General features: G+C 40.6%; 1 protein-coding gene across 1 annotated transcript; it reads left to right on the top strand.

Annotated features, from left to right (window-relative positions):
• Positions 1–3,783: 3,783 nt before the first annotated feature.
• Positions 3,784–18,448, top strand: LOC122966155 (neuronal pentraxin-2-like). Its single transcript, XM_044330155.1, has 5 exons — positions 3,784–4,727; positions 6,567–6,813; positions 10,800–11,044; positions 15,455–15,634; positions 16,226–18,448. Exons 1-5 carry the CDS (start codon positions 4,278–4,280, stop codon positions 16,451–16,453), a joined length of 1,350 nt encoding a protein of 449 aa, XP_044186090.1. The 5' UTR covers positions 3,784–4,277; the 3' UTR covers positions 16,454–18,448.
• The last annotated feature ends 1,404 nt before the right edge of the window (positions 18,449–19,852 follow it).

Genomic DNA, 19,852 nt, shown 5'->3' with positions numbered 1-19,852 from the left:
ACTGACACAATCAAAGACAGGCAGTCGCCAGAGAGAACAAAGAGAAACGTAGTGTAAATAATGACAGCGGCTGATTCTCCATTTTTTTGTCCAAAAGTGTAAGTGGTAAGACATCATAGCAAAAGCCTGTTTAAACCCACGTGCAGATTTTTGAAATCTTTAATTTGGCTATGAAAATAGAAAAAACAGGTGATTTCACTGATATATCTCCATCCAGACCACATTAGGCTTAGACTTACTTAGGCTTGTCAAATGTGGACTAGATTAACAAGGAGACTCCAGAGAGTCATTTTCACAGATTTTTGAAACCTTCATTCTATTTGTGAAAACTGAAAAACAGCGATTTAAAAAAAAAAAAAGGTTTCACAAATCTGAAAGTGGGTTTAGAGACAGCGTTAAGACTTTTGCTATGATGTCTAACACTTTTTCATAAATGTAGTATAAGTGGTAAAAAACAGAGAATCAGCTGCTATCATTATTTATGTTTCCCTTTGTTCTCTCGCACAACTGCTTGTCTTCGACTATGTCAGTGATCAAATGTTATGTTTTTTGAGACTAAGTAAACACCATAAACTTGTGAATTGCCACATTGGTGAAGGAAATATGCACAGGCTGATCTGGGGACAAAAAACAATGTATGAAGCTTTAAGGTGGCCTATTGTAAATTGTGTAGCAATAGGCCTCACCCTTGAGCTTGTTGAAAAGCACTGATTAGTCACTGTTAGTAATAACTGATGATGAGAGCTGCAAGGGCCCTGATAGTGACATCACATCACCAATAATCCTAAAATTCATGTAGATATATGAATGAATTCATTATTTCATTGTAAATTTGTGCTCTCATATACATTTAAATACCAACTCAAATAGTTGTACAGTTTCATCATACTAAGGTCATCAAATCTTAGTATATTTCGCCTTTGCTGCTTGATGAGGTTAGGCACTCACTCGATGGGTCATATACTGTATACACTGAACAGTAGAAGTGAAGATAAGTGATTGACATATTAAATGTTTATGTATAATTTTAAACACTGTGTCAGAGAGTTTTGATCCAATTCTGGTAAATCTTTAGGCTGTAGTTTGTGTTGTTGTATTGGGTTGCATCTCAACAAAACCAAAACATTTAGGAAATGTATTTATTTCAGTGCTACTGTGCTGTATTTCATCAAAGCATACAGCAATTTTTTCTGTTTTCTCTAGGCACTAAATCGTTGCCTCTGTTTTGTACGGACAAAAATCCTGATTACCTTGTGTGAAGTGGTGAGTGAAGCAACCTACTTCTGAAATGTATTAATTTAGATGGGAAACTCTACTTAGGATAAGAGTTCAATCCCGACTGACTTTTTAACCCTTGCTGAAAGCACTTAAAAAAGTAAAGTTACTTCACCCCAGCGCTCACCAGTTGCAACATGAAAGGGAAATAAATTTATCCCATCAACTTTGAAGTGAAAGTTGTCATCTCTGCTCCGTCAGTACTCCCACTTCACCTCTGCCAGCTCCTCGCTCACTGAGGTGGGAAGGGGAGGAGCGGGGATCAGGGAGGAGATAAGGTTGCCATGGTGATTGTCTGTCCCTTTTTCCCAGGGGGCCTGTCATATTAGAAACTGCCTTTCTTAGCAATGACTTTAACTGGCCATTCCCTGTCAGTCCCAGCACTGTGCGTCCGTTGTACGCTGAGTATGCATTAATGCCGGCTGACATTTAGCTCTCAGGCCCTGCGAACAGATAGGAGATGACAGTTGTGATGGACAGCACGGTAATACTGCACACCACCTTGAGAGAGCATCTCACATGAGCTATCACTGCTTCAGATGTTAAGGGAAACATTTTGGGGAAATAAAGATTGATGGGGCAGTTTTAGAGAGAGATGTCGAAGTGCTTGATAACAGCTGTGTTGAGCTTGGTTCATAATCTGAACTGAGCCAACGTCTGGCTCTGAAGTTTTTTTGTTTTCTACAATTCTTAGCAGGTGTCTGACAGATGCCTGCTCCCTTGTCTTAGTTTGACAGAACATGAGGAGAGCTCTAAACAAAAACTGCTGTGATATTCTTCACTGTCTGTCATCATGAAAGCTAATGGCTTCATCTGCTACCGACAAGCATTTACTTGCAGATTTCTAAATATATAGAAAGAATAACATCAGTTCATGTGGCACATGCAACAGCATAGCACTGCTACGTACTTGGTGGCAGAAAGGTTTCTCTCTTTTTTTTCCAAATATTGTTCTCTCTCTTTGGGTTATTTTGAGAAGAGATCCCAAACTGTAAAGGCTTTGAGATCATAGTTTTCTTCGAAGGTTTGACATCTTTCCACATCGGGGTTATGTCAGGAGGGATTGGATTTGAATATTAGAAAAAGTTGTCACATTATAGTCTTAGGTTTGCACGCACTTTCTTTCCTCTTTGGAAGGATACATTTGTCCCACTTGGACTGCAACCGACACTTTGAAAAATTAAAACAGACAGAACCACAAATTGGGAATGCCATTTTTTTCACTTGTTGTTCATGTAAAAGCTGTTATCTAATAGTTATAGAATAACCTCCTTCCAACCAGATTAAAACAAACACCAAGGATTATTTTTAGTACTATTTGTCCCACGTCACAACCATGAAAGTATTACATTGGCCACAAGCTCACACAAACTGAGCCACAAATAATCAGGAACAAGATATCCAATAAACCTTTGCTGCCTTTATAATTTTCAGTGAACGAAGTTGTTATATCAAATAAAATAATCACGGCAGCACTGCTTCCCATCAGCCAGATAGAATGAAAATCTGTTATTGACTGGGCCTTCAAGAAAACTCAGTTAAAATCAGTTTTAAAAAATAAAGAAAAAGAGCGAAACTGTTCCAAAGAGCAACCTGTATCAAAGACTGGTGGCCTCCACATACTTTGCATTCATACATTCTTTGATGCTTTATTATTCTTTATCAGGATGAAATGTTAATAGCAAACTAGACCCAACCTATAACTTTATTCAGCATGACCTTGATGGTTATAATCTAACCATTTATCATAAAAGTTTTACAGCAAGATCTGAATTATATCTTTAATTTGATTACATGAACCTGTACAGCAACATGGCTCAGTTACATTTTATTAAATAGTATTCTGAGAGATTTAAAAAGCAAAAATGATTTTCAGTTCAAACACCAAGAGTGTACAGTTTCACCAAAGCCAAGAAGCACGCTGTGTAAAAAATTGAATCATCCTTATGCAGATCAGTGTGTGTAAATTAAAGGAAGCATAGGGAACTGGTTAAAATTCGAGTCACACCATCAACTTCCCATTTGAACCGTGGATTTAAACTGGATTTACTCATCCTTAAAGTCTGACCTCAGACCAAGTGTCCTGTGGGAGGAAAAAAACAATTCAGACTGAGGAGTATAGACGGCGCAACATTTCCCCAGTGCAGGATCCAGACAGCTGTTAAGTTATGTATCAGATTATATTGTTGAATGATGAGTTGTTTGGGAATCATATTATTCTCCGTATATAGCCCCTTAGAGACCAGCATAAATATCAAAACAGGGAACAACTGAAAAACCATTTGGAGGTCTCACTCTTAAAGTGTTTCTGTTGGACATATATGACATCTTTAAGCATCAGCGCATTAAACTGGTTATAAAAAAGTCGATGAAACATAATCATGACATGACTTGGATCCACTGGGACTCAGTGATGACGTACGCTGAAGCTGAATAACCGGAGCGCACAGATGATGAGCGGAAGCGCTAGTGCGCAACTCCCCATAATAATCTGGCTGAGCAGCGTCGCTGTCTTTTCAGCACCACTCACTGACAATCCAACCAAGCGGAGAGGCAAGACAGGCAAGTTCTCAGCAACCTTTCTGTGGATTTTTTTTTCTCAAGATAACAAATCATTACAACTTTTTTTTTAGTGAAGGAAAAAAACAAATTCAAATTGCAATCTGCCGAATGTCCGCCTGTTGAAAGTAAGAATTTAGATTTATTGGTGTATTCTTTTAAACAGGACCGACCATGTGGTTGGTGGATGTATGATTTATGATTTTTCACTGCGGATTCTGATTAGATTTTTTTCTCATGGTTTTTATAAGCAACACAGCAGACTTTGTTTGGCCTTTTTGTTACACTTTGGAAGTCCAGAAATGTCCGCAAACACTTGAATTAATGAGTTTTTGTTGAAAGAAGTTTATTTGATCATTTTACCGGAGATTTCAAACATTGAGGTTGCCATTTAGGATTGGTTTGTTTCGCTTTAATACGTGGAATTTATATATCTGGTCGGGATGCTGACTTTAGTAGTTGGACTGTTATACCTGGTCAGTGGACGCACGGTGCGGACCCAGGACGCTACAGGTAGCCGCTTCGTTTGTAACGCCATTCCCCCGGGCGCAGAGCCGGGCTGCGGGTATGGTCCAACGGGGAACCGTGTCCAAAGCAGCAGCTCCGTGGAGGACGAGCTGCGGAACACGATCATCCAGCTCCGGGAGACCATTCTACAGCAGAAGGAGACTATCGTGAGCCAACAGGGAACCATCAAGGAGCTCAACTCCAAGCTGGCGCGCTGCGAGGCGGCAGCCGACGAGTCGTCGCAGGGCAAGTCCCGGGGTCAGGGCTCTAGACGGAAGGAGTACAGCAAGAACACAATGGGGGACCTGCCCCGGGACCCCGGAGAGACTATAGACCAGCTGGGCAAGACCATGCAGAGTCTCAAAGGTCGGCTGGAGAACTTGGAGGTAAGGTGGCACAAACATGCAGCTCCTGCGTAACGGAAAATCACTTTTTTACCCACCTCACGTGTTATAACTGCATAATCAATTGAAGTATATTTTTATCAAAGCTCCACGCGCCATAGTGGTGTCTTTCAGCCCTTTTCACCAGTAATTGCCCTACCATAAAGCATTGCAAACACGTCTGAGGATACTCTGAGCTCACACGGGGAACCGTGAGATCGAAGGGTCACGTAATAGGTATGTGACATCAAAATCTTTTCAATCATTGAAGAATGACTCTGATGGTGAAACAAACATCAATAAGAAATGAGCAACAACAACAAAAAAAAATCTTGTCAACGGTGTAATCATGCATGTGGTGCAGGGATTTGCAATGCAACCCTGAATAATTTATGAGTTACTGTGTGTGTGTGTGTGTGTGTGTGTGTGTGTGTGTGTGTGTGTGTGTGTGTGTGTATGTGTGTGTGTGTGTGTGTGTGTGGTGTGTGTGTATGTGTTCCACATATTATTTTATTTGCAGTCATGTGACTAATTATTCAAAGCAGCTGATGAAATTAATTCCAGCAAATTTCACCTGCATCAGAGCATTGAAAATTTAAATGGAATCCAATGCTTATGATGTAGTCGTTCATATCCCTATTGACATGAGAGCACTGAATCACAACTAGCTCTGTGTAGAGCACCAGGAGACTTCACCTCTGCTGTGTGCATTAATTCCACAAGGCTCAGAGATCACAGTCAACTGATATTGAGGTCACCTATAGTGAAGGGCTTTGCATACAATGGAAGATGGAAACAAACCTTGGCTTTGTCTCTTACGTCAGAACAACAGTGTAGTGCATTTTCACCATCTGACATCCCTGATACCATAAAGAATCACAGTGCTGTTTATTTAAATTCAAGGTTATTTCTATATACAGTAGGCTATGCTGCATTGCCGAGCCATCCATCTCTTTATTCCCTCCTCCCCCCCCCTCCCTCTTCCTCTCTCCTTGATTGGAAGCTTTAATACCCTGATCAAATCAAGGATATACTGCAGCTGCGAGGATACATATTATATTGCATTTTAATCACATATCTATTGATCTGCATTTGCTTAACGTAATGACCATTGCAAGACTGCTGTTGCTGCTAACATATGGCTCCCTGGAGTGGGACCTCTCTCACTAATCAAAGCCATGTGCATATATTAACAATATTGCATTCAGGACCTTGCAAATGCTTGCTTCAGTGCCAGACTACCACGGAATCTCTCATTTGAGCTATTCAGATGGTTCCATTGTGTCAGAAAGGATTAATCAAACTCTGTGAATGTGCCACTGTGTCTGGATCCCAAAGTGAACCAGACAGCGGGGCAACATCAACACGGCTTTAGAAATGAACATCTGAGGGCATTTTGCAGCACAGTGAATGCAGCACAACTCGGGCCTGTACAGTTGTTGTCCTCTTTTCGAAAACCATCTGTGATCACGCCCGGTGTGAAGTCTGGGTGACGTCACACATGGCGCCTACCTTTAATACCCGGCCCAGCCATGGGTGTTTGGCAGGTCACCAATCAAAGTCTGCCACAGGAACACACTGTCTTCATTTTGATATGCTGTATAAAAAACAATGTCGCTAACAGGATAACAGACCTAAAAGGTAGATAAGCTCAGTCATCTACTGCAAGTTTAGGTCTTTATGGAGATTTAATGCCCATTTAAGTGTAGCCTACACAATTAACTGGATTAGTAACTGTGTCACTGTTCGTATGTGTCACTCCCCTTTGCTCCTGAATCTATCTATGATCCGTCCACCTGTCTCTCTGTTGTTCCCTGCAATATTTCCCACTCCGCCTCCCAGCAGCAGAGTTTGCATCTCCCCAGCACGAATGTGTCAGCTGGTAGTGTCTCGGCCCTGACTCCCCTGCCACCAGAGCTCCGGGAGCTGCTGCGGCAGCGTCTGGGGGCACTGGAGACCCAGCTCCTCCGGAAGGTGGCTGAGCTGGAGGAGGAGAAGAGCCAGCTTTACAATGAAACAGCGGCCCACCGCCAACGCACTGAGAGTGTTCTCAATTCCCTCCTGGAGAGGATCACCGAACTTGAGAAAAGTAAGTGATACAATGGGTGCTGTCAAATATTGGCCACGATTAACGCCTGACTTTGTGTGTTTTTGTTTTGTTTTTTTGTTGTCAGCCAGATTTAGCAATAATTAGTCAATCCCTGTGAAAATTTCTGACGATGCAAGAAAAATCTCACAACATAGTTTTTCTCAGAGCCATTCTCATCGCAGCTCCTGGTTTGGAAAATATGGCTTGGAAAACAACACTAAATGCTTAATTACTTTAAGCAATATTGGAGAAATGTCCATACTCTGGGGTATCACTTTGATGGTAGACATCAAAATAAGATCTCTGCCCAAAGGAAAATTATTTTAGAACATATTTTATCCCTCACTGGAGGCTCAGGTGAGTCAGTATGTGGTTGTTTGAGGATACATGGTTAAGTTAATTCTTCATATGTAAAGACAGCAGGGGTTCTGTGAGAAAAGTTGTTAGGAAAGGCGTGGGGGGTGGGGGAGAGGGGGTGATACCAGTGATATACGGGCATACACCAATTACATTACTTCCCCACTGCCCCCACCGCTTGCTTTTTGTTAATATATAAATGAAACCCATTTAGTTAATTTTCGCTTATCAGTGACCATGTTCATCAAATAAAAAAACTCTGTAAACACTGTAAAATACTAAGCATGTTATCAATAATTAGTTGAATGACAGACACTACAATTATAAACTGAATGTGTCTGCTCTGTGACCGTCCACAGCAGCAGCCCAGAGTAGCAGAGTGAGACGTCTGTCCTCTCTCCTGCTCTCTGCTGTAAACACATGTAGATGTTAGCGAGCAGCTGCTCTCATGTCTCCCTGGGCCTCAGGGGCGGAGCTAGACTCACAGAGTGGACGGAGCATTCTCAAGTTCAAATGTTTCAGCACTGAGGACAGCATGCAGCACTCTGCTGTTTAGTGTACTCCATTTGTGTACTCCACCATCCTCCAAAGAACAAAATAATCCGAACAGGTTAACAAACTGTTTACATATCACATTCTCTTTTTAAAATTTCATCCTCCTCTCCTTCATGGTGGCAAACCTTCCAACCACTTTCTCTTTGTCAGTGTTTATGTCCTGCTCAACTCACAGCAAAGTGAGTTTGGATAGTCTGGACTCATCTGGCGAGTTTCATTCACCACAAACACAAGAAGACACAAATATCTCATATTTTGGCTAAAGTTTTTAGCAAAGTTAGTCATAAACTTTGAATCGCTACTTCTGCAGTCTTCACTTCCCACGGAGTCAACAAGCAGAAATACAGACAGCGCCACTCTGCCATTGCAACCCACATTGTAGTTGGAGGGAGAATTACATCCATAGCAATAAGGACTACCATAGAGAATGAATAGAAATAGTTAAGACAGTTAAGCTCTAGTATTTATGCTGTGCTGCCCAGTTAGGTTGTGCGCTGCGTCCCTCTGCCCACATGGTCGCTCCATTTATGCTTGGTCTCTGTGCTTATTTTTGGCAGAAATAAGCAAGAAATGGGAACTTGGCTCGGGTCTTGAGGAGTTGTAGCATTTATCCACCGACAAATAGCCTAAACTGTACACACAGCACTGTTCACAGCTATACTGCTAACTTCATATGCTTTGCTCTGGTTGCTGCAACTTCACTATCATGTACACTCTCTCTCTCTCTGTCTCTCTCTCTCTCTCTCTCTCTCTTTCTCTCTCTCTCTCTTTCTCTCTCAACTCTAACTCGCTACATGTTGAGCTATTCCTTAAATGAGCTACACTACAGTTTAAAAAGCATCTTAAAATACATTATAAAATAAATTCCCCAATGCTTAGGCCCAGCAGGGGGTCAACTCAGGCCCAATGGGCTGCCGGGCTTGCAGTACACTGATGGAAACCCTGAGACAGTAATACTCTTTTCAACACAGATAAAACTGTGGTTCAGTCCTATTACAATATGCAGCATGTTTCCCTAGTGCAAATCCCACTGCAAAGTAGTATGTGTGTGGTTTTCAACTCATTTTCACCAGTTTTATCCTCATTTTCTCTTTGAAATTTCAATAAGCATCTCTCTCACTCACTGCTTGTCTTGATCAGGCGTGATCTAGCATTTATATTAACTCAATTCCTTGTTAATTTCTTTAGTCTTTTAAATGTTTAAACTGATCCATTTGGCTCTAACTGACCCAATATTTAATCTTTAGAGAGGATATATCATGCTTTTTGTGATTTTCTGTTATTTTTATACTGTTATGATGTCTGTTAAACATGGTCAAAGCTTCAAAACTTGAGGTGAACATATTTAAAAATGCTCCCTAAAAGTCAAATGCCCAGGCTTCAGCCTGCTCTCAACACTTCATTTGCAATGTTACTTCTATATAACTCTGTTAGCAGCTACCACAGTAACATGCTGCTTAGACAATGATGCTTCAGTATTAATAATCTAATAAGTGGCTATTCCATATTAAGAGGGAAAAGGTACCAAATTGTTTTTTTTCAGCTTCATTAAATGACAACTCACTACATAAGCACAACCTGAACAAATGCTGTCAAATGCTGACAGAATCTGCAAGTCTATATTTGTTTATTAAGTTACTTTTTACTGTTTTGCCTGGCTTTGTGCCATTACCTGCAAGCTCTTTGATTCCATTCATGGCTTGTCAAGTCCCAGTATTTCCGCTGATTCAAAGTTTGGTCGCATCTGTTTTTGTTTTTAGCTAGCCAGCTGTAGCAACAGCCAAGCCATCAAACCCCAACTCGTGGTACGACTAGCCGGGTTGGTTACAGCTGATGTTTTGTCTGGTGTTAAATCAGAGCCAAGAGCCATTGAATATTGAGTTCTGCTGCAGAGTGGTGCCCGCCACAGCAATGGGTTGCACAACTTCCGGACATAGTCGTGTTGGTCACTCTTGCTGACGAGGCTGACCATTTTGATCTCTTTCCCAACGGTGCACCCTCTAATCTCGCCGTGTACAACAGCAATTGCAGAAACCCTGAGTTCCTCTTACTTGGGGATTCAATAATCAGATTTGTGGAATTGCAGAAGGGAATTACCTACTGTTCTTCTGGTGTAAAGACTTTGGATATTGTTGAAAACATCCCTCCTGTCCTAGACCATCATCCCACTGTCCACACTGTTATTATACATACTGTATAGGCACAAATGGCATTATGTTCTGACAATCTATAAAGCTTCAGCAGACCTTTGAGCTACTCAGAGAAAAAAAATTAAAGCCTGGGTGAACAGTGTATCTTCTCTGGTCCAATTCCCACTCTGAGGAAAGGCTGTGAGTGGTTGCAGTTGTCTTTATAGTGTTGATCAGTGGCTGCAAAATTTTTGTGTTGCCAGTGGTTACATCTTCATCAGTCATTTTGATTCCTTTTGGGCAAGTAGAGATCTCTTCAGAAATGATAACCTTCACCCCAATAGGAGGGGCACGAGCCTACTGGAAACTATCTCACACATTAGTAGAATATCAACAGGTGAAGTCAGTCATTCAGTCATTCTTTCTGCAACTTTGTAATATCTCATGCAAAGAGATACAGTAGAACCCCAGGATATAAATATAGACCTGGAAATATGCATGATCCATCCCCTTTAAGTGAACTAAAGCACTGATGTAAAAGCCTGATGATAATAATAACAATGAGTACTGTATTTTTGTGTCCTGGGACTCCATATGGCACATTGTTTTTTACTCTTGCAGAGTGGTTTACAGAATGACTTATAAATCCCACAGCTAAACAGTTCTCCTATTTTCCAACTGATGTTGTATCAGAAGCAGCTGGCCATCCATGACCAACACCAGAGCTTTAACTTTGCATCTTCCCAGTGATCCTCACCCTTGTCTTCCCCCTCCTTGTCTTACACTTGATCCTCCTGTCAAATTTTTGCAATCACTGTGGTCACCATTCTCAGAGACCTCTACTAAAATTAACATCAGAAGAGGACAAAAAAAGACTTAATTGATGTCATAACACAGCAAAGTTAACTTTAAACATATAACCATGTTGTCATTTTCTATCAACAGGTAACAATGCCTTCAAGTCACCTGAGGATTTCAAAGTGTCCCTCCCTCTGCGCACTAATTACCTGTATGGACGCATCAAGAAGAGCCTCCCAGAAATGTACGCCTTCACTGTGTGCATGTGGCTCAAGTCCAGTGCCAGCCCTGGCATAGGAACCCCATTCTCTTACGGCGTGCCAGGACAGGCCAACGAGATAGTCCTCATTGAATGGGGGAACAACCCCATTGAGCTTCTAGTGAATGATAAGGTAGGTCTATAAAACCTGGTATCATGCCAAAGTGTGTAATACATTCTCCAGTCCACCATGTCAGTGTCACATTGTGCCTTGCCTAGGCATGAAAAGTACATGCATGTACATTAGGAGCATTTTCTAATATGGCGCCTCCATCGGCAGTAATCAGCAGGACAACATAATTTGTCTGTACTTTCCAAAACTGTTAACAAATCACTGTTAAAAATAATTATGTTTAATGGTGTGACAACAATGTGGTTAAGGTCTAGTTAGGTTTAAGCACAAAAACCACTTGGTTAGGGTTTCATGGTTTGGGTTAAAATAATCATTTGAAATGTGGTGTGGGTTAAAGTTACTTCCTTAAAGTTACGCAGCCTTCATCGTCATGGCAACAGTACATGCCACAACAGTCATAGTTATAGTTTTTAAAAAACTGACACTCGCGGTTGGAAGCGGGAAGTGAACAGTAGTCTCCTGCAGCTATATCTACCATCCACCCAAACTGCCACCTCCAAATCACCTTATATAGATGTTATCTGAACTGTATCAGTTCTCCGGGTCATAATTACTATAGCCGCAAGATGGAGTTGTTGGCATTAAGTAAACATGCGTAAACTTGTCACGTCTAGACAAGGCAAAACATGACACTGACACAGTATCCTCTACTGGATCAGCAGGTGTACTACATACATCCACTTGATCCTGGCCTGACACTGGGCTGGTCCATAATGAGAACAGTGTTCTTTCAGGATTTGTTGAAGGAGAGTAGAGCGAGACTGATACTTTCATTCTGCCCTGATTTTCTAAAGAGGAAAGAGTTAGAAGCTCAGAATCATTTATTATTTGCCAGGCAACACTGCTGGCTGTAGTGACGGCAGTGAAGGTAGATCGACAGTGACTCTAATTAAATGCAATGAACACATGTATACATTCTCTTTGTCTGTTTGTAGTGTGAAACAAGCAAATAGTTACTGTATGTACATATGAATACAAAAACGATACAGCTGAGACGAGATTCATTGACCATCAGCTCTGAATATTTAATTTTGCACCTTATAAACATTTAATATCATTGACCTACATTCCACACACCCCCAAGAATAACAGTAATTCATTAGAGAACTTAAGCTGCCATGTGTGCTCGTTTGAAGGCCTCATCTTCTTTCCTCTCTGTAGACACTGTATTGTAGCTACACAGTCGCATACTGTGAGCTTCTAGTCAACGGGACTTCAATTAACACAACAGAAAACAAAGTGGTAGAAACATACATGAATATTTTATGGCATTTAGTCTTAAAAGGGAAAGAATTGTAATTGTTAAGTTAGTGTAAGCTATAATAACAGAATTTCTGTTTGCTGATAGCACAGTTCCTTCTGCGGCAGTATAATGATGGATTTGGGGGGATTTTTTTGGTAGAATATTACCACACTGGAGAGGATTTTTTTTCCCACTGTCTTGTTTACGTTGGGCGTTATTGGCACAGGCAGGTCTCCTCACAGCTTTCCCTTCACCATGCATTATACATGTGTTCAAGTCAGACAGATGAGAGAAAGATAGTGGGAGAAAGGGATGAGAGTATGAAAGAAAGAAAGAGCGAAAGGGGTAGGAAATAGAAAAAGCTGCAGAGCTTAGGGCGTGATAGAGTGCTGAGAAGAGAGGGGGAAAGATCAGAAGACGCCAGGAAAAAGGAAGTCATAATATGCTGGAAACTGAGAAAGAAAGCAACAGAGCGAAAGCAAGATGGAGGAGGGCAAGACGAGACTAGAGAATATGATTATGGCATGTGCAGCAGCACATCCATGTGTTGAACTTGTTCACAGCGATAACAGGGTCCACTGGGGAACATTGTTTATGCTGTTCATTTGGCTGCATACTGAGAGGGAAGCAGAAAGCTGCCTCAACAAAATTAAAAAGTGCAATGTCTTCTGTATTTTGTATTTGTGGGTAGCTATACAAAGTGGGAATCTTTATCGTCAAAGTAACATCCTAATCAGGATTCTCTCATAATTTTCATTTCCGAGTTCAATTCCAAGTTCAGTAAAATATTCGTATGGCATCTCCATTTTCCTATCAAATATGACCGCCAGGAGTTTAATCTGTAATGAGTTCAGCCGGTCTTGTACAACATTATCGCTGTGTTTCTTGGCAAGTGTGCATGTGTAATCTGATGCTCCCAGCTTTATAAATCTGCTGTTATCTGGAATAGAATTATACAAATTTTACAGAGACTTCAAGTAATTAAATGCAGATTATTCCACATTCTTCCAATTACCGTTCAAAATTAATATGTTTAACATGCTTTATTTGAGTGGATTTTTACTGGAAGAGCTCATTCTTTACAACTAATCCACATTAACAGACATCATTTGTATCACCCTTGCTTGGAGGCAGAGACTTCATTGACTTGTTCTCTGTTTGAATATTAGTACTTTTATTAATATAAACCTCGTCAGGACTCTACCTCCTACAAGTAACCTTTAATGTCCGGAGGAAACATTAAAGCTTGAATTTAATCCTCAATTTGTTCAGTTAATCAGTCTCATAAGCGCAAGATCTTGTCTGAGCAGTGACCTCTTTTTACTGTGCTCAAAGAAAACAACACAACTTCTTAGGGTAATGAAGACATTTATTAATAGCTAAACGTCTTGAGGATACATGATAAAGCATAAGATTATACATTTTTAAATAAGAATAATAAGGCCTATAAATGATAATAAAATAAAATAAAGAAAATTGTTTAGAAATAGTGGCTCGAAGTGTGTGAGTCAAGGCTAACGTATTGCAGCAGGGAATGCTATGGGAAAGCTAACTTCTCTAAAGAAATTATCTTTTAATTTTAACATTATTCAACATTAATCTTTGATTACAAAGCCATGTTATGTCTTACCATTGAAAGACAAAAGACGATGATGTCGAAAAACAAAGAAAAGATACGTCTTAATAAAAATTGTCTTGGCTCCTGAGTTTCTGGAGACCAACTCACTGAGCTCAGTCAACTTTCATATTTATAATACTGGTCACAACAGGCGGAGTCTTGGGTGTGTTTTAAACATTTTCGCACCAAAGTACTGATGAATATCTGTCCATGTGTTGTTGTTATCGGTCTCCTGGTTCAAATGACCCAAAAGGTCATTTATGCTTTTAGTTCAGGTATTGTCACAGTATTTAACTTTTGGTCAGTACCATATTAACAGACACCCTCTTGGCAAAGAGGTCAGTTCAGGGTCCAGGGGTGAGGCATTAACCATGTCTCTGTGGTATTCACTCACACCCTCAATTTGAGATAAGATAAAGGCTGTTTTATCCACAAATTAAAGAAAAGGCTGCAAGGTCTCCCACATCTCCTTTGACATGACCCTCTAAAAACTGTTTATATTCATCTGCAGAACCTTGTCTGCACCCTCTGTGGACTTGAGGAACAAAATGTCCTTTGAACCAGGCCTCTGGTATTGCACATGTTGGCTCACTGAAACACAGAACAAAGTTGCACCTTTGCTTTTCCTGAAGTCAAAATGTCTACTTGGAAAAGGCCTATTACTTAGTTAAAAAATTAATAATTCCTTCTATGTAATAACTGTAAAATTGTACCTTTTATGTTTTGAGAATGAGACAAGTTGTAGTCATTTAAATGAAAATGAGGGAGTCATGTATTCATAGTAGTGTATGCCCTGTGGATACAGTGTTTTAATATTAAGCTCTTTGTGTACAAAACATTACGGCTGTCATATATTAAGTGCTGCAGAATATTTGACAGGACTTTATTTTTCATTTTAAATCTTTAAACAGTCAGTGAAGCTCAGACTACTCAGACTCACTGAGACTTTATGATGATGCTGCCAGTGTTCACTATAGTCCCAGCGGCTTCAACATGCCACATGATGTCCTTAACTAGTTCAATTACCTCTGTAATTGCAAGTGACTTGAATTTTATTTTCAGTGACTCTTCCCATTTTTTCAGGTTTACAGCACTACAGATGGGTGCGAAGTAATTCTATTGGCCCCAAAGAAAAAGGCTAATGAGTTACAGTACATGTTCACAATCTCATGTGTTGCGCTATCCTCAGTGGACTGTGATGTCATTGCATTGGGTTGGTAAAATAACCAGTTATTTTTCTTTGATCTCTGAACAAAGCACAAACACATAAGAGGACACTGTTTTGCTGTTAGCTATCCAACTGCTTTGAAGGATGCTCTATCCCTTGATTTCACCTGGGTAATCTAAATTTTATATGTCACACTGGCTCATCTGGAGAATTCTCTGCAGTGGGCTGTCTCTTTGAAGCTGTAACCCTTCTAATTGCTGTCCTTGTTTCTAACATGCTGCAATTAATCTCAAACCTCTCTTGACTCATCTTGCCCCCTCATATTCCCCTTCCTCTCCCTGCCCTCATGTCATTCACCCTTTGCCCGAAACTCTGCACCAGGTGGCCCAGCTTCCTCTGTCTGTGAGTGACGGGCGCTGGCACCACATCTGCATCACCTGGACAACCAGAGATGGTTTCTGGGAGGCTTACCAGGATGGCGAGCGCCTAGGCACTGGGGACAACCTAGCCCCCTGGCACCCAATTAAACCTGGAGGGGTGATCATCCTGGGCCAGGAGCAGGTGAGAGCAGTAGAGAAGCTTAGAACAGGTGTGTGTGCCTGTATGAGTGTGCATGTGTGTGTTTTTTCATGTGTTGGTAAGATTCCTGTGTGTATTCTCCCCTGAGCTCAGTGCCGGAGGCACACAGTCGGGAGCAGGGGAGAGGAGGCAGAGAGGCTCTTCTCACGCTATTGTGGCCTTTTCAGTATTACCTCATCATCTATCTCTAAACTGCAACATTATGCCCTTGGGAGCCACGGTAGCGGGTCATTTTAGCGATTATCTTCATGACAGCACCATGTATATATTTTTAAAATGTACAGTGAAGTCTGAATAATCTCCACAGAGAACATATTACATTAGTTCAGAGCCTAAGGAGGGCTGTGTTGCTTTATCTTTCAGTCATACTCACAAGGTGATATTGCTGCAGATTGCACAATAGCAGAGATTTCATAACACTTTTAAAGTGGCAGCACACTTAAAAATATCCAGCGTCGTTTTGCAGCTTGTTGAAAATCAAACAGAATTAATTCATTTTAATTAAAGTCTGTTTACACTTTCCTCAGAAGGAAACTTGTATCATAAACTCTGATCCTCTGCTTCTTTATGAAGGACGTAGTCGGAGGCCGTTTTGACGCCACCCAGGCCTTTGTGGGCGAGCTGAGCCAGTTCAACATGTGGGACCGAGTGCTGCGGCCTGTGGACATCATGGGCCTGGCCAACTGCTCGGCTTACATGCCTGGCAACGTGGTTCCTTGGATTGATGCAAACGTGGAAGTGTTTGGCGGTGCAAGTAAAGCTGCTCTGGAGATCTGTGAAGATCGTGCTTTTGATTCCTAAAGGATCTGATGTAAGGGATCCATTATGGCCACTGGGATCGAGAAGCTAAGTATTCTGACTATTTGTTGCTTCTGTCAAATCCCAAAGGAAAGAGTTTTTACATATTTATATGGTCTGGTCATGTAGTCTCAAAGACTCGTATACTGGACTCAGATTCATGTGTTGATGTGTCCATTCAATTTCAACCCCGAAGATGTCACATGAGACTTAAAATTAATCTGCTCATCTGAAGAAGATATGCTGTTGCATCAGTCTACTGTAATGATATGACCTACTGTCTTTCTGTCTTTTCTCTTCTGCTTTCATTTGACTCCTCTTTGAAAACAGCTTTTTTTGGTTGCATTCCTTATACTGACAATGCTGCACTGTATTCGTAGTGAATGTGAGCTCAAGCAGGCTTTGATGTGCTGTGGAACACTATTCCTGAGTTACATGGTAGAGTGCTACATGCTGTGAGCACCCTCGCTGTTTGAAGAGCAATGAGGCATCGAACCAGAATCTGACTGACATGAAGTGGATGCTCATGAGTTCAAAGTGGACAATTTGATTATTTTACGGCATTCCAACATGGCCGATTGTCTAAATATTATGCATGAGCCCAATTGGGGAATGAGAGTCAGATAAGAAGTGACAGTGCATGCCTTCTGTCAGCACACAGAGAGTGTGTCCAAACAAGCCAACGCAGCGTGCTGACAACATTACGTAAGAGTGTGTGTGTCTGTGTATGTTTATGCGTGTATGGCTTGTCTTGCGTGTTAAAAGACCAGAGATTATGAGGGAGGGAGGACATTTTCATTCTTGTAAATCTATGCTTAATACCTCTCTGCCCCTTGAGCAGCTGCCATATCCCAAACAGCTTTATGGGTATGGCTCTGCTCAGGTTAATAGCGATGTCGGAAAGCTGCCCAGGACTGGCGTATCAACAGAGCTGTGGACACCAGCCGAGTGCCCAGTGAGGGCAGGGACTGGGCTTGACCTTCGAGGACAATCCTTAAATCCTCATCTGGGTAGTAATTACTTCTGTTTATGAATGGGAGCATGGATGAGCAGCCACTGGTTTGCTGGTGTTTCTCAAAGTCTGTCACAATCAATAAAATCTAGTGATATGGAAGGGTGTCAGATGCACTCTATGGACATTATGAATGTTGCAATGTCGCTGAATAAGAAGAAAAGTTTTGATCCATGGATATACTATAATTAAAAAAAAAAAAAGTAAATCAACAGTGGATTTAAAGATCAATGGCACCGCTTAGTGGATAAAATTGATGCTTTTTGCAGCTTAATTTATGTTAGTCCTTAATGTTGTGGTGGACATTTGTTCAATCCTGTTTGTTTTTGATGAAGCAATGTAAAAGAGGCAACAAGGACTTAACTTTGGTATCACCTCCAAAGTTTCTATTATCCTCTGTAGACACAAATATAAAAGCCATTTAAAAGCTTGTATCCACGTTCAAAAAAAAAAAAAAGTAGATATGATGCAGTAGGTTACTGGACAGCGCAGAATGTTGATAAAATGAGGGTGCACACTCAACATTATTAGGACTTGTTGAATATGTCACCAACATGTTGTGATTGTTCCTCTTTTGGGTGTCTTTGTTAACAATGCTTCGATGTAAAATCAAGAGTTTTCTTTCCTGTAGAAAGTGTATCTTTCCTGCTTTTTCTGCTCACGAATTTTGTTCATTAACAACACATTATGGAGAAAAAAGCAGAATTATTTATAAAATATAATTTGTTTTAAATTGTGAATTGCCTTTTGTGAGAACCATATGTGCTTTTGCTTGTGGACAATTCAAACCTTTTTGTCAGCTTTTTAAAGCACAAACAGCACACTAGCAGTGCAGACGACAACGGACACAAGAAAATGAGAAATGTGTTTGCTATCTTTGTTTTAAAGTCACTTTCATGTGCAGTGCCCATTTATAAGTTTTGCACCTTTCTGCCATGTGGTTGAATGTCCTTTTGCACCCAATAAAAGAGTCAGCAAGTTCCAGAGGTGTGACAATTAAAGCAGTGACTCAATAATGTGACAGAATAACTGAACAGCTGTTTGAATATTTTATTGAAATATCATTGCACTGCATTAATGATGAAGTCAGAGTGGAGTGTAACCCTGCCAAGGTCATGCACCATTCTTCATTTATGTTTCTTAAAAAGGAAACATACTTTGATCTTTGATGCAGATCAACAAAGCTCATTATTTTGTCCTTTTTGATCACAAAACTGCATCAAAAAACAGAGATGCAGATGTTTGCCCAGTTGGTAGCCATATCATTTATGGGACTAGCCATAATACACATGGAAGGATACATCCTCTCATCTGGGCAAGGGAATGTTGTCAACAGTGGAGAAATCCTCTGGATTGGCAGGCTTCCAGGTGGAAATGAAAAAAAATTGCCCATGCGGATTATGGGAGCTGCTACAATGTAGGACACTGTGAGCCTTCTCTTCATTTTCCTCAATGCTGTGTGTTGATGCTACTGCCAGTGTGTTGGTGGTGATGCACCAGGGGGTCCCTGTATTTTAATATAACAACAATCTGAGGCATCCAACAATGTGAAATGTGTGTGTGTGTGTGTGTGTGCATGTGTGTGTGTGTGAAGTTTTTAACATAATTTATGTATCTCTAATTTCCATTGCATTGCTACTGTAACATTCACTGCACATCCTGATGTTCTCAAATGTTAAGTACAAATTAATTATTAAAGAAAACATTCCAACTTGCAGATAAATAAATGATAAATACATTAGTTTGTGTAAAACAAGCATTGTAGATTCTTTTCTGAAGTTTGAAGAAAAAAAAGACTACTGCAAAAATAAAGACAGTTGGTAATTTGTTGTTCCTCATCACATCTTTCAGTGCTCGGGTGTAAGAAGAATCAGATAAAATGTTACATCTGAAGAATTTCTGATTTTCATTTTTGCTACAACCAGGCCGCTTTCGAGGATTCTCTCTTCCATCATTTTTGTTGTTGTGAAACTGCACACGAGGCCTGTGTTTGATTCCCAAACTAGTTCAACCTCTATCATATTATTAATGCAAATGTGTTGGAGAAGGAGGAGGGTGTGTGTCTGCTTGTGATGAGCAGTGACGGGAACTCAACAAAAAATTTGTGTCAGGGCTTATGACAAACACATTGCTGCTGTCACATGCAGTAATACCTTCTGTTTTAAAGCAAGACTATGTAACATCTGCTGAGCAGCAACAACAGCGGCCTCTGCTGCCACAAATGATAATAACAGGATACTAATAGATGTTTGTACTTTCAGATATCAGCCTTATTTTACTGTTTTTACTTTCAGCCACATCAGAGCCGTGTTGTTACTGTTGATAAAAATATTTCTATGAGTAGAAGCAGCTTGACGTCTGCAGCTCTTCATCTAACATCTCACTGTGGC

Source organism: Thunnus albacares, chromosome 17 (assembly GCF_914725855.1).
Source record: "Thunnus albacares chromosome 17, fThuAlb1.1, whole genome shotgun sequence".
Classification (NCBI taxonomy): Eukaryota; Metazoa; Chordata; class Actinopteri; order Scombriformes; family Scombridae; genus Thunnus; species Thunnus albacares.
The sequence above is the reverse complement of the archived record's forward strand: the minus strand, read 5'-3'. Positions and strand labels throughout refer to the sequence as shown.

What these genes read in the sequence shown, in the direction of transcription:
- LOC122966155 (XM_044330155.1), top strand. Translation starts at nt 4,278, where the DNA reads ATGCTGACTTTAGTAGTTGGACTGTTATACCTGGTCAGTGGACGCACG. An exon ending in GTCGGCTGGAGAACTTGGAG is followed by an intron (nt 4,728 to 6,566) that starts GTAAGGTGGCAC and finishes TCCGCCTCCCAG; the next exon opens with CAGCAGAGTTTGCATCTCCC. An exon ending in AGCTTCTAGTGAATGATAAG is followed by an intron (nt 11,045 to 15,454) that starts GTAGGTCTATAA and finishes ACTCTGCACCAG; the next exon opens with GTGGCCCAGCTTCCTCTGTC.